Below are 13686 nucleotides of genomic sequence, written 5' to 3' on the forward strand. Positions count from 1 at the left end.
GTAGTAGGTTCTCAGGGTGTGCGACTCAGTAGGTGAGGTGGGCCACTCGATGGGGTGGATTAACTGATAGTGTATTTACTAGAGGTTCCAGATTAAAAGTATTAGGACAGGGACTTCCCTGGTGGCACAGTGGTTAAGAATCTGCCTGCCTAGGGACTTCCCTGGTGGCGCAGTGGTTAAGAGTCCACCTGCCAATGCAGGGGACACGGGTTCGAGCCCCGGTCCGGGAAGATCCCACAGGCCACGGAGCAACTAAGCCCGTGCGCCACAACTACTGAGCCTGAACTCTAGAGCCCGCGAGCCTGCGCTCTAGAGCCCGCAAACCACAACTACTGAAGCCCGCATGCCTAGAGCCCGTGCTGCGCAACAAGAGAAGCCACCGCAATGAGAGGCCCGTGCACCGCAATGAAGAGTAGCCCCCGCTCGCCGCAACTAGAGAAAGGCCGCGCGCAGCAACGAAGACCCAATGCAGCCAAAAATAAATAAATAAATAAATTTAAAAATAAAAAAGTATTAGGACATACAGCTGGTGTGTAGTCTAGCACCTCACATGCTTGGCTTGGACCTACTACTGACCTGCATTTCACGGGTTTTGATGCCAGAAATGCCCTGACAGGAGGTGCAGGACAGAATCCATAAGCTTAGGGAGAGAGGAATTTGAGAGTAGATTCATCATATCTAGCCTGAACACTCCATCCCCCAACTGTGTTCCAGGGATCGGTCCAGAAGCAGCTCTTTTCAGCGAGGCGCTGAGAGAGCCATTAGAGCAGGAACACTAGCGTAAGGACTAAGGACCAGCAAAAGCGAAGGCCCCGACCCAAGGAGCAGTCTGGCACGTTCCAGGAAAAGCAAGAATGGTGGGCTGGAGCCAAGTGAGCAAGGCGCAGAAAACGAGCCTCTAGGAGGGAAATCGTTGGGCAGCCTGCTACAGGACTGCTTCATGCGTATAACCCTAAATCCTCTAGTTCTGGGAGCAAAAACCTGACTTGAGTTGCCCCCGTGGAGAGTCACACCTTCTCACCCAGTTTGCAGACCCAGAGCCCCCTGATGGAAGGGGAGGCCGTGTTCCCTGGGAAGGACCTTGTTGCAGCATTGCTGGAAGTGCACACCGCAGATCTTCCCAAGCCTTCCTAAAGGACCCATTCACTAAAGTGAAAGGTCGTCCTGGAGAAGAACAGGTGTGTCACACCTGTCAAGTGACATGGGGAAGACTTTGTTACCTTCTTGCTCTCCCCACCTCTAGAAGCGTGGGCACCTCGGGCGGATACGTAGATCCCTGGTGGTATGGGTACTAGCTCTGGACACTTCTCTGGATGCTATTCTCGGGCGGGCAGGGGAAGGATCCGTGCTTTATCTTAGAACATCTCAGAGACACACTCAGGAGGCCTGGAATTGAGTGGGCGGGGAAAGAACTGTGTGCGGGGGTGGGTGCCACACTCTGGGCCCTGGGAGGGTGGAAGCTCCCAGGAGTACAGATCAAGGCAGCTCTCAGAGGCCAGGACTGGGGCCCAGCCGGACAAGGAGTGACAGTGCTCGTTTGCCCTCTGGGTGGGGTCGCCACCTTCCTCTTCCCCTTCTCCAAGTCACCCTGGGGAGCACAACGTCTCTTTTCTCTGCCGGGTCAGGGTGGGCCCAACGGTGCTCACGGGATCTCCTGAGCCCTGGATCTTGGGGGCGGCTTTTTCTTGGCCTTTCTTGCGGGAGGGCGCAGACCGCCTGGGGCCGATGCAGGCCCCAGGTCTCCAGGAAAGGAGGACTTCGCGTACAGCTCGCAAACAAGAGGGCTCAGGACTCTAAAGTTACGGCCGGGGGGCTGCGGAGGCGGGACGAGGGCGGGCCTCCCGCTGTGGCCTCCCCGTCGACAAATGAACGCGGGCGGAGCCTCCAGCAGGGCGCTTCCCTGCAGGGCTCTGGAGCGCAGGGGAAGGTACAGAGGGCTTGTCCCGGGCTCCGCCATGCCCAGGAACACGCGCGCGGCCGCCGTAAGCCCCATTCGGCATTTTCCTTCTTTCAACTCTAGGAACATACGTCTTTCATAGTTACGGCAAAGCCTCGGGCAAGAGTTCTACGCCCAAAATGGCCAGCCGGAAACCGGCTTCTCTCGCCGATGTGGCGAAGCCCCATTCGCCAGCTGGCCGCCTGCGGTAGGGGACCCAGCCGCCTCCCCACTCTGCGCTTGTGCCCAGCCACTCTTGTACGCAGACACAGAGCGTCGCTGCTACTACGGTCCGGAAGTGTGACTATCTGCCCTCACCCGGACTCTATGGTTCCTACGCATGAAGATAGATGGCCTATATAAGGTCTGTGCAGGCGTAAGAGCATCTCTTTCCCTTCGGCGCGGTGAGTAGTCGGTGCTTGCGGCTCCTGCGGTGCCCTTGCCATTTCTGTCTCCTAGTTCGAGGCCTGTCTTCGATTGCTCTTCCGATCTTGTATGTTTTGTTGCAGCCACTGAAGATCTTGGTGTCGCCATGGGCCGCCGCCCCGCCCGCTGGTGAGTGTCTGTTTCGCTGCTGGGGAAAGGGGGGGGAGAATTGCATTTGGCTGCTAAAAGCAATCGTGGGGTGGGGTCTCCCCAGTGCGGCTTTCCTGTCTTGGGAGCGGACCCCGCGTATTCCCCAAGAACTTGCAGATCGCTTTAGGTCTTTGTTTGTACCATTTGGTTTTATAAATTCATGCTGGTGTTTACCGCTTCCCCCTTTTTGTTGGAGTGGCCGGTTGACCCAGGTCTGCATCTGTTAGCCCCAGTTTAGGGCTACAAGCGACGTCCGCCTTGCATCCTGCCTTCAGAGCTGAAAAGTCTTGCTTTTTAGGTTCGGCGCCCTCAGGGCCTTTGTGTGCCATCCCCGTCTTATTTCCAGGCGATGTGCCGTGTGGGCTGCTTGGACACCAAGGGCAGTCCCAGAAAAGCGTGTTCAGCCGCCTCGTGTGCCCCGCAGGGGGCGCCCTTCACGAGACTTGGAGGCCAACTTAATGCCACGTGCCCAAAGGACTTTAGGTGGATGGCTTGAAGTGTGTTACTCTTCACGGTATTTAAATTGAGAAAGTCCGTTTCAGGATGTTAGCCTTATAGGAAGTTGAAAACACAACAGGGCATATAGGGTGGTATTTTTTTTTTTACTTTTATAATCTAGCATAGGTGTCCTAATTTCTGGCCACATCTTGCTTTAGCACCAATTTCCAGGAATGAAGACCAAGCTTAGAGATGACATGTGTCATCTCCCCCTCTCCCAACGCCCCTTTGGTTGTAGATTGAGGAAGCACTCAAAGTGCCTATTGTGGAGTTCACCTGTGAATCCCTGCTAACTTGGGTTCCTCCCCTTCCCCGCAGTTACCGGTATTGTAAGAACAAGCCATACCCAAAGTCTCGCTTCTGCCGAGGTGTCCCTGGTAAGTGGTGCGAAAGCTCCCAAACTGGTTTGGCTGCACTGACCCAGTTGCTATGGCACAGCCACACAATAACCAGATTTTTTTTAGATGCTAAGATCCGCATCTTTGACCTGGGGCGGAAGAAGGCAAAAGTGGATGAGTTCCCACTCTGTGGCCACATGGTGTCGGATGAGTATGAGCAGCTCTCCTCTGAAGGTGAGGCAGGTTTCCTTGTTCACCATTCCTGGTCCCTTGTATGTGCTCCCCCAGCCAGACCTAGAGCTCACTGCACTGGAATTATCAGGTCATTAATCACGAGCACCCAATCATGAGCCTCTTTACTAAGCTCACCCAGCCAATACAGATGTTCCCAGAGAGCCATGGTAAGTGCTGCTGTGCCATTTTGTCTCACTCTGCTGCCTCCCCCACCCCAATAGCCCTGGAGGCTGCCCGTATTTGTGCCAACAAGTACATGGTGAAAAGCTGTGGCAAAGATGGTTTTCACATCCGAGTGCGGCTCCACCCCTTCCACGTCATCCGCATCAACAAGATGTTGTCCTGTGCTGGAGCTGATAGGTGAGCTGGGTCCTGAGACTCCTGGCCTTTTCAGATGTTCTCCCATATCTTAAAGCCTGGGCTTGATTAGTTTTTTCATCAGTTAGGGCAAAGAGGTGGCCTCACAAAGACTCAACCACCCATAGCAAAGCCACACCAAAGGGCTAGCAAGTGGACTTCAGTGGACAACCCAGAGTCCCAGAGACAAACACAAAAGGCACCATGGCTCTGGGAACAGGTACAGGGAGGGGCTTCTGTCGGAGTAGCTCCGCTTTGAGCCTAATGACATAACCTGCAGGCAGGCAGGTTGCTGGCGTGGTCACAGGTTGGATAGCTTTCAGATGAGCCCAATAGCGCCTTGCAGGGATTCTAGCTAGTCTGTTTTGGGGTTCTCTGTTCTTTGCAGCCAGTTAAGCCGACTGTGCTCTTTTCCCCATGGGGGCCCAGTGTGCAATGGCTGCAAACAGCAGCCTCCTCGGTAGTGTATGCAGCCTGTTGCCTGTATGGGTTGCCCTAAGGGACCTTGGAGACAGCCCTTTCCAGTGGATATTAATGACTGGCATGCTGTCCCCAATCTAGGCTCCAGACAGGTATGCGTGGTGCCTTTGGAAAGCCCCAGGGCACAGTGGCCAGGGTCCACATTGGCCAGGTCATAATGTCCATCCGCACCAAGCTGCAGAACAAGGAGCATGTGATTGAGGCCCTCCGCAGGGCCAAGTTCAAGTTCCCTGGCCGCCAGAAGGTATGTAGTGCTGCAGCCTTGGTCTCACCTTTCCCTGCTCTTGTCCCCAGGCCTCCTGACTCAGCTGTTTGTCTCTCTCTAGATCCATATCTCCAAGAAGTGGGGATTTACTAAGTTTAATGCAGATGAATTTGAAAACATGGTGGCAGAAAAGCGGCTCATTCCAGATGGCTGTGGGGTCAAGTACATCCCTAATCGTGGCCCCCTGGACAAGTGGCGGGCCCTGCACTCGTGAGAGCCTTGGCGCTGCCCCCTCCCTGCCCACGCCCACCAATAAACTCTACTTTCTTTTCCCTGTCTTTGCATCTGGATTCATGGGGGTGGGGAGCCTCTGGGAGTCCTAGGGTTGCTGTCCCTTCTCTTCAGAAAAAGGCTGACAACTAAGGTGGCCAGTTGGCACTTAGCAGGGCCAGCACTAGGACTAGCACTTGGACCTGCCTTAGATCCCAGGCGGTAAACAGTAAAAGTAAACATTTGTCCTGGGCCTGACCACATTTCCCTGTCTACAGAGTTGAGAAATGTCATCACCCCACCCCATCCTAAGCCTAACCCACTACCCCTTACAGGGCCTCACTCCCAGGGCCCTTTACTCCTGATATCAAGCTCCTATGGCTGAGATAGGGCTTGGAGACAAGAGACCTTTGGGCAAATAGTGTGCAGTGCCCTCTTTGGCCCAGGGGATCCTGGTGTGCTATCTGACACCAACTGCCAGGGCCACCCTGCTGTAAGACCAGCTGAGTCCCAGAGCTCTGCTAGGTGGGGTGGCCTGAGGCTGCGAGCCCAGGAGAAGAGGACCCTAAAGGGATTCGGTTCCAGAGCCCAGCATAGTAGCCGGAGAGCCTTGCTGCAGTCTGGCTGTGACTGCATGCAGCACTCGGCCCCTGAGAGGCCTCTGGCATTTTGTAATCCTTAGCAACTGCCATTTCTAAAGTTTAAAACTACCTTTTAACCTAAAGTTGATGCTTCTAAATCATAAAAACATAACTTGCACTTAAACGGCTCTGATGTCCTAGCCGTCTGACGGCATCCTGGGCGGTGGGGGCCAGACTGCATGGTGGTTCTGTACATGGACTTGACCAGAGGTGCCAGGGCAGCTAGCTGGGTTACAATGAACTTAAAACATTTCCTGTTGACGTGTGTGTGTGTGTGTGTGTGTGTGTGTGTGTGTGTGTGTGTGTGTGTGTGTGTGTGTGTGAACTGCTTATCTCCGTCCTTGTATCTAGTGGGGTCTTGGTTCATATGAGTCCCACATATGATAAAGACCCTTTGCCATGTCTGCTACACATGTGTAATATCCCTGCAATCTAGCTTTCTGTTCTCAGCATGTATGGTCTTGTCATACAATAAAAATTTATTTGGCTGCATCGGGGTCTTAGTTGTGACATGTGGGATCTTCCCTGTGGCATGGGGGATTCCCCGACCCCTCCCCCAGCCCCACAGCCTGCTTTTTGTCCTCACTTCTTACACTTGCTGGGGGAAGAGTGGCATGGTTCCAGCCTCAGGGCCCCTGCCTTCCTCTTCCACATTCTAACGCCAAGCACAGGCCCAACCAAAGAACACGAGCCAAAGCAAAGGCACGTAGAGGAGTGGCGGGCAGGACAGAAGGGGGGTGGGGGTTTGAGTCCAGAAAATAGCATAGTCCTCGCATCTGTGGGCAGCTGGTATGCAGTGGCTTCAGGACACCAGGCCCAGCTGGGGGGACAGGAGCAGCAGCAGTGACAGTAACAGAGTGGCCAGGCTGAGGGGCTGGGCCCCGTGCACCGCACAGCTCAGCTCCACCTCCACAGGGTAGTGATCGCTGATGTTGAGGGCCTGGGGGTGGGCAGCGGAACAAAGCATCAGTCTCGGGGCCTAGGGGCTTCCCCGTGAGCCCGTTCCTGCCTCACCCCTTTACCTCCTCCTCGGTGAGCCCAAAGCTCCGGGGGAAGTTGAAGGCTGCTGCGCCGCGCAGCAGGCTCTGGAGATGCTCCCCGTGTAGCACTATGCGGTCGTAGGCGCAGTGGGTGCTGGCCCGCACCGTGGTGTCCACGCCATCAGGGATGGCCCAGTGGAAGCCAGCCTGAGTCCGAAGGACTAGGTCATCCAGGTGCTTTTTGGTCAGCGAAGCACAGTCAGCATTGAAGTCCCCAAGCAGGATCACGTCCTGGAGAGGGAAGCAGCAGTCGGGCCTAGCCACCTGGCCGTCCTGTCGCCCTCCCTCCCATACAATTGGCCCGGCCCTACCTCGCTCTGCCAGCGCTGGGAGGCGTCCAGAAACACATGGTACAGGGCGTTCAGCTCCATCTCTACGGCCTTCGGCGTGGTGTGCAGTGGGACCAGCGCCAGGCTGGGAAGGACTGCAAGGCCCCAGGGACAGAGGGCTCCCAGCCACTCCTGGCCCTCCTCTGCCCAGTCCCCCCCAAGGCCCCGCAGAACCCACCAGACCCCATTCCTGCTCCCTCATAGCGGGCCACCCTTCATCCCTACCTACCCTTGCTGGGCAGAGAGAACCGGCACACAAAGGGCTCCCGGGCAAAGAGGTCATCCTGATCGTCGTACACGTAGGAATCCAGGACCTGCGTCTTGTGTGACCTGGTGGACCACTGGTTTCGGTTTGCAAGTGCCCACATTAGACCTGGCACTCAGGGAGGGGGCCCTCCACCAGCAGCTCCATTTCATGTAAGCACAGCCTGCCTAGCCTTTCTTTCTAGAACTTCTTTTAGATTGAGATATAATTTGCACATCGTAAAACTCACCTGTTTAAAATGCACAATTCAGTGGCGTTCAGTACATTCACAAGGTTGTGCAACCATCACCACAATCCATTTTAGAACATTCTTATAGCCCCAGAGAAACCTCGCCCATGAGCAGTTCCCGTTCCCCTCCCCGCCAGCCCCTGGCAGCCCCTGATCTGTCTTCTGTCTCTGTACATTCGCCTCTGCTGGACATTTCATGTGAATGGAATCCAATAATACAGTCTTCTGTGTCTGGTTCTTTCCCTTAGCACATGTTTCAGGTTCATCCAGGCTGCAGCCTGGCTCAGACTTCCTTCCTTCTTAGGCTGAATGATATTCCACTACGTGGAGAGACGGCCTTTTGTTTATCTGTTCATCAGCTGACGGACACTCGGATCATTTCCACTTTGAGATTGTTATGAGCGGTACTGCTGTATGGGCGTGTCTCTGTTCCCCCATCATTTTGGAGTGAATTCTAGACATTATGTAATTTCATCTATATATAGGAACAGGTCTCCTTCCCTGACTGCCACCCTTGCCCTCTCAATCCTGACCCCCGCCCCCCAGGCTATCCTCCCAGGGACTTAGGGCTGTTTCTGGAAACTGGGTCTGCCCAGGACCCACGACAGGCCCCTGGTGAGCCTCTTCCCAGAAGCTGCAACCAGTCACTCCCAAAGAGGGAGCCAGCCTCACCCCGAGCCCCTGTGGCTTCCACAGGAGAGAGGCGGGGGCCCCCACATCTGTACTTGCAGAAGGAAGGCCACCTGCTGGAGGGACATATGGGCAGTAAAGCTGTCCGGGGTAGAGGACAAGAAGACCCCAGGGTAAAACCACTGACAAGAAAAAGTGTGATGCGGAGGTGAGGGCCACCCTTGGGGCTATTGTGCCACCGCACACGGGGCCAAGTGTCCAGACCGCCCTGGTCACCATCTGCACTCACCGGTAGATATACACGTATTTCTCCTTGTACGTGCCACGCCCCAGCAGGAGGCTGCTCAGGAAGCTGTAGGGCCCAGAGTCATCAAATCTGCCAGGAAAGGGGAACCTCGGGTCAGCAGCCCTGAGGCTCTGTGGGGCCCCCAGTTTAGACCCACAGAGCCCTCCTCACCGATTGAGTTCTCGAAGCAGGAGCGGGATGGCACTGCCAGTAGAGTCCACTACCTCCTGCAGCACTGTGATGTCACAGCGAGCCAGGATCTGCAGGACACCAGGAAGGCCAGCCCCACTCAGTGCCAGCCACCCTGGGAGAGGGGTGGTATCCCTGGGGACCTGGCACCAGCGCGGCCAAGAGTGGCATGACACGCTGGCTGCAGGCCCAACAGAGCAGCGAGGCTAGAAGGGACCCGGGAGAAGACTGAACGCCATCTCCACCACCACCACACCCACTTTACGGAGGAGGAGACTGAGGCCAGCGACAGGGAAGGAAGGTGCTCCATGTCTCCACACCGTGTCTCCTGATGTCCCCTCTTCTCTGGCACATGCCCCTGGTCAGGTAGGGCTAGGGGCTTTGGGCCATGGTCCTTGGGGGCACAGCTTCTCTGCAGTGATGAACCTACCCGAACTAAGGTGTCCAGCACAGGCTCCCTGGCCACCTTGTTGAGTGTCAGCCGCTGGGTGTTAAAAGCACAGATGTGAAAGGTCTCAGCCCCACCAGCCAGGAGGAGGAGCAGGAGCAGTGCATGGCCGTGTATGGGCTTCTGGAACCCTCCAGAGGAATCCAGGTTGCTCCAGGTTCAGGTCCCAGTTGGGCTCAATTCTGGTTCCAGAAGGACATGGTAATATGCGACAGAGAAAGTGATGCCATCCTGCTGCTGCCCAGCACCAGCCTCCCAGAGCTGCCAGCATCACACATTTCCTGCCTTTCTTCCTTGTGGACACCTTCCAACATCAGCATGTATGGTTCAATCTCGTTCTTTTTAATTGCGGTCAAATACACATAGCATCACATTCACCATCTTAACCATCTTTAAGTTCAGTGGCATGAAGCCCCTTCACATTGTTGTGCAACCATCCCCACCATCCATCCCCAGAACTTTTCCATCTTCCCAGACTGAAACTCTGCCCCCATTAGACACTAATCCCCACCCCTCCTCCCCCAGCCCGTGCCCCCCCCACCCTACTTTCTGTCTCTAGGAATCTGACTGACTCTAAGCAGCTCATACAAGTGGAGTCACACGGTATCTGTCTGTCTGTGACCGTTTGATTTCACTGATCATAATGTGCTCATTTCATCCATGTCAGAATGTCCTTCCCTTTAAATTCTAAATAACATTCCACTGTATGGATGGACCACATTTTGTTCATCTATTCACCTATCCATGGACACTGGGTTGCTTCCACTTTTTGGCTACTGTCAATAGTGCTACTGTGAACATGAGTGTACAAATATCTCTTCAAGTTCCTGCTTTCAATCCTTTTGGTTAGATACCTAGAAGTGAAATTGCTGGAACATATGGTAATCCTAAATTTAATTTCTTTGAGGAATTGCCATACTATTTTCCACAGTGGCTGCCCCATCTTACATTCCCACCAGCAGTTCACAAGGGTTCAACCTTAGAGTGAATTCCAACTTTTCACCGCCATTAGCAACTAGAAGGACCATCTTCGTACATCTCTGTCTCCTCATTTGGTAGACATTATGCTTAAGACAAACTCCCAGTAGTATAATTGTTGGATTCAAGGGCGTATGCATTTAGAATGATCTCGGATACACCAACTCACCACACTGCAGTGTGTGATGGAGCCCCTCTCCCCATCCCCTCCACTACTGGTGAGCCCTACTTGTTCATCTTACCAGCTGGAGCCCCCCTCTTCCTGAGTGTCTTTCTCAGTTTATCTTTCTCTCAGGCTCCCAGGCTTTGCCCTGTCTTTTGGGCTCAGGCCTTTGCTCAACTCCCTGTTGGTGTTGCCCTCATACAGCGACGTAAGTCCCTCTACTTCTGTCTGCCTGCTTTTCTCTGTTGCCTTGTCACCTTCCCCCTTGGTTTCACTTTCTGCCTGCCTGGGCTCCATGCCTGTTTCTCCCTAGCCACCTGCTCTGTCATTCATGCTACTTTGGGTCCCCTGCCCTGGTATCTATTCTGGGATGTATGTAGGCCTTTAGGCAGCCCTGGGCTGGCAAGGGCAGGCTTGGAGGCTCTGGGGCCAGGGGCTCCCAGGTGGGCGGAGGAAAAGAACTAGAGACTTCCTGGCCTCAGCCCAAAGTCGGTCCGGGCTCCCAACACCAGCCCTTAGCCCCAGCCCTGGGATTCCCTTCCCCTCTCGCCTTCCCTCACAGGCTGGGGGCAACTTCCTCCTTCCCTCTGGCCAGAGGGCTCCCATACCTGCGCAGACCGGGTCGTCTCCACACCACCTTCCTGTGCTGTGAGCGGATCGCGACTCCCCACGGAATCACAGGGTCTGCCTAGGCAGAGACCACAGACGAAAAAAGAGGAACAGGCTCTCAACTCTCCCCACCCGTCCAGGCTGGTTTGGCAGCCCCACCCTTCCAGGTGGGCGGGTCCGGCCCTGGCTCCGCCCCGGAGGCCGCAGGGAGGTTGGACAGCTGGCCTGGCGCGGACCTGGCCGCCCACTTTCCCGCCAGACCCCGCCTTCCCCGCCCGGGTGGGACAGGGCGATAGCGGAGGCGAAGGCGGGGGAGGGTTTGAGCAGATGACCGAGCTGTGAGTCAGAGTTTTTCCAGTGCCCAGGGCGCGCGGCGAGGAGCTGCGGGCGCCCGAGCGCAGACTCTGTTCTGCGCTCTCCCAGGCCCGGCGCTCAGCCCCTGTCCCCGGCCGCCTGCAGGAAGGATACGGTGGGGAAGACTCCAGAGCTGGAGCGCGTGCCCGAAAAAGGGAAGCCCCACGGCGAGCCTGGGCACCCCCGAGGACAAGAGCCTTCTCTCCAAGTCCTCGGGCCGGGCCCGGTGTGGCTGCGCACTCCTGAGCGTTCTGAATACCCAAAGCGAGCGACAGTCGGCGCAGGAACTGGCCACGGCGGTGGAAGCCGAGGGCGGACTAAAAAACTGTACCTGAGAGATTAGAGCGCTGGCAGCTCAGTGCCCCGTGGGGGTCCTGCACTGTCGCTGCTGGGACAAGTGGGGGACTCAGGCGGTGTCTGCGGGCGGGCGATGGGTCCTTACTGGATGGTTGTAGTGCGGTCTTCGGGGCATTGTCCCCATTGGCAGGACCTACGTGCTAATGGATTGGGGGTGGTGATGAGCCGAAGATTGGGAATTTTTTTTTTCCGCGTCTTGCTGGATCTTAGTTCCGGACCAGGGATTGAACCCAGGCCCTCGGCAGTGAGAGCACCGAGTCCTAACCACTGGACCGCCGGGGAATTCCCGGGAAAAATATTTTTAATCAATAAAATTATACTTTGCTTTAAAAATAAAAAATAGACTGCTTAACGACTACAGGGCTTTCTTTTTGGGGTGATGAACATGTTTGGACCTAGTTAGAGGTGGTGGTTGACAACACTGCGGGTGTACTAAACGATATAAAATACTGTAATATATATAGTATTTCCTATTGTATGTTATATGCTGCTATATATTACATATTGCATCACATGTTACATTATATTACATACATACATTCGTATAGTACAATTCTGTAATATTGTGATTATATAAAGTTGTAGGGCTTCCCTGATGGTACAGCGGTTAAGAATCGCCTGCCAATGCAGGGGACATGGGTCCGAGCCCTGTTCCGGGAAGATCTCACATGCCGCGGAGCAACTAAGCCCGTGCTGCACAACTACTGAGCCTGCGCTCTAGAGCCCGCGAGCCACAACTACTGAAGCTTGCGTGCCACAATTACTGAAGCCCTAGTGCCTAGAGCCCGCGCTCCGCAACGAAAGAAGCCACCGCAGTGAGAAGCCCGCGCACTGCAACGGAAGAGTAACTCCCGCTCCATGCAACTAGAGAAAGCCCACGCGCAGCAACGAAGATCCAATGCAGCCAAAAATAAATTAATTAATTTTAAAAATTAAATAAGGGCTTCCCTGGTGGCGCAGTGGTTGAGAGTCCGCCTGCCGATGCAGGGGACACGGGCTCGTGCCCCGGTCTGGGAAGATCCCACGTGCTGCGGAGCGGCTAGGCCCGTGAGCCATGGCCGCTGAGTCTGCGCGTCCGGAGCCTGTGCTCCGCAACGGGAGAGGCCGCAACAGTGAGAGGCCCGCGTACTGCAAAATAAATAAATAAATAAATAAATAAATAAATAAATAAATAAATAAAATTGCATGTAGCTAATTATGTAAAATTACATAATGTAACATATACAATGCATAACATATAACATTACATATGTTACATACATAAAATAATGTATGTAATATAAAATGCTATAAAATACTGTAAAATGGTTAATTCCATGTTATATGAAATTAATGAAAACAAAGGGGGAAAAAACTAAAGTAAAAGTGCTCCGCCAGCCCCGATCTTTCTTAAAAAATAAATTTATTTTATTTATTTATTTTTGGCTGCATTGGGTCTTCGTTGCTGCGCGCAGTGCACGGTTCTCTCATTGCAGTGGCTTCTGTTGTTGCGGAGCCCGGGCTCTAGGCACGCGGGCTTCAATAGTTGTAGCACGTGGGCTTAGCTGCTCCGCGGCGTGTGGGGTCTTCCCTGACCAGGGCTAAAACCCGTATCCCCTGCATTGGCAAGCAGACTCTTAACCACTGCACCACCAGGGAAGCCAGCCCCGATTTCGCGTGGTGTCAGGTAATCGTGCTGCGCAGCCCATGTTACTCACGGAGACTTCACCGGGGAGGAACTAATGAGACAAAACGTACCTGCAGCCGGCGGGCGGCCTCAAATCCGGGCTGCTCCGCGGTGCTTTGTGACCACCTAGAGGGGTGGGATAGGCAGGGTGGGAGGGAGGAAGACGCAAGAGGGAAGAGATATGGGAACATATGTATATGTATAACTGATTCACTTTGTTATAAAGCAGAAACTAACACACCATTGTAAAGCAATTATATGCCAATAAAGATGTTAAAAAAAAAAAAATCCAGGCTGCTCCGGAGCGGGGCGGGGCCGTGCGGCCCGCGGGCCCGCCCCCGCTGCCGTCAAGCGGCCCGAGCGCGTTTTGCGACAGACGGCCGTAGAGCCCGGCGCCGTCGCAGGCTCGCTTTCCGGCGGGTGCGGGGGCCTCGCGGCTGCTTCCCCCGTCCGCGCTAGTTCCTCAGTGCGCACCCCGTCTCCTGGGTCCAGGGCGGCTAGTGTGTGGCCAGAGATCGGGGACGGGCCCGGTTCTGGCCTGACCCACTAGGTGACCTTGGTCGAGTCCCCTGTCGCGGCGAGCCGCGGCGCCCGTCTGTGGCGCCGGC

At 54.9% G+C, this 13686-nt stretch overlaps 2 protein-coding genes across 3 annotated transcripts; one reads left to right on the forward strand and one right to left on the reverse strand.

Annotated features, from left to right (window-relative positions):
• Positions 1-2337: 2337 nt before the first annotated feature.
• Positions 2338-4962, forward strand: RPL10 (ribosomal protein L10; the record flags this gene model as incomplete). 2 transcript variants are annotated; one of them, XM_079728338.1, is made up of 6 exons in its annotated part: positions 2452-2491; positions 3329-3387; positions 3475-3582; positions 3804-3942; positions 4501-4663; positions 4746-4962. In XM_079728338.1, exons 1-6 carry the CDS (start codon positions 2469-2471, stop codon positions 4896-4898), a joined length of 645 nt encoding a protein of 214 aa, XP_079584464.1. In that variant the 5' UTR covers positions 2452-2468. The 2 variants fall into 2 exon arrangements, with proteins under 2 accessions (XP_079584465.1, XP_079584464.1); XM_079728339.1 differs by lacking the exon at positions 4746-4962 and having other exon boundaries at positions 2338-2491; positions 4512-4620.
• A 580-nt stretch (positions 4963-5542) lies between these two features.
• Positions 5543-11527, reverse strand: DNASE1L1 (deoxyribonuclease 1 like 1; the record flags this gene model as incomplete). The annotated part of the gene is made up of 11 exons (XM_079728155.1): positions 5543-6475; positions 6558-6806; positions 6887-6999; positions 7134-7234; positions 8318-8404; positions 8486-8574; positions 8934-9102; positions 10701-10780; positions 10938-11154; positions 11247-11386; positions 11498-11527. 11 exons carry the CDS (start codon positions 11525-11527, stop codon positions 6338-6340), a joined length of 1413 nt encoding a protein of 470 aa, XP_079584281.1. The 3' UTR covers positions 5543-6337.
• Positions 11528-13686: the final 2159 nt, after the last annotated feature.

The sequence above is a fragment of the Hyperoodon ampullatus genome (genome assembly GCF_949752795.1).
Source record: "Hyperoodon ampullatus genome assembly, chromosome: X".
Classification (NCBI taxonomy): domain Eukaryota; kingdom Metazoa; phylum Chordata; class Mammalia; order Artiodactyla; family Ziphiidae; genus Hyperoodon; species Hyperoodon ampullatus.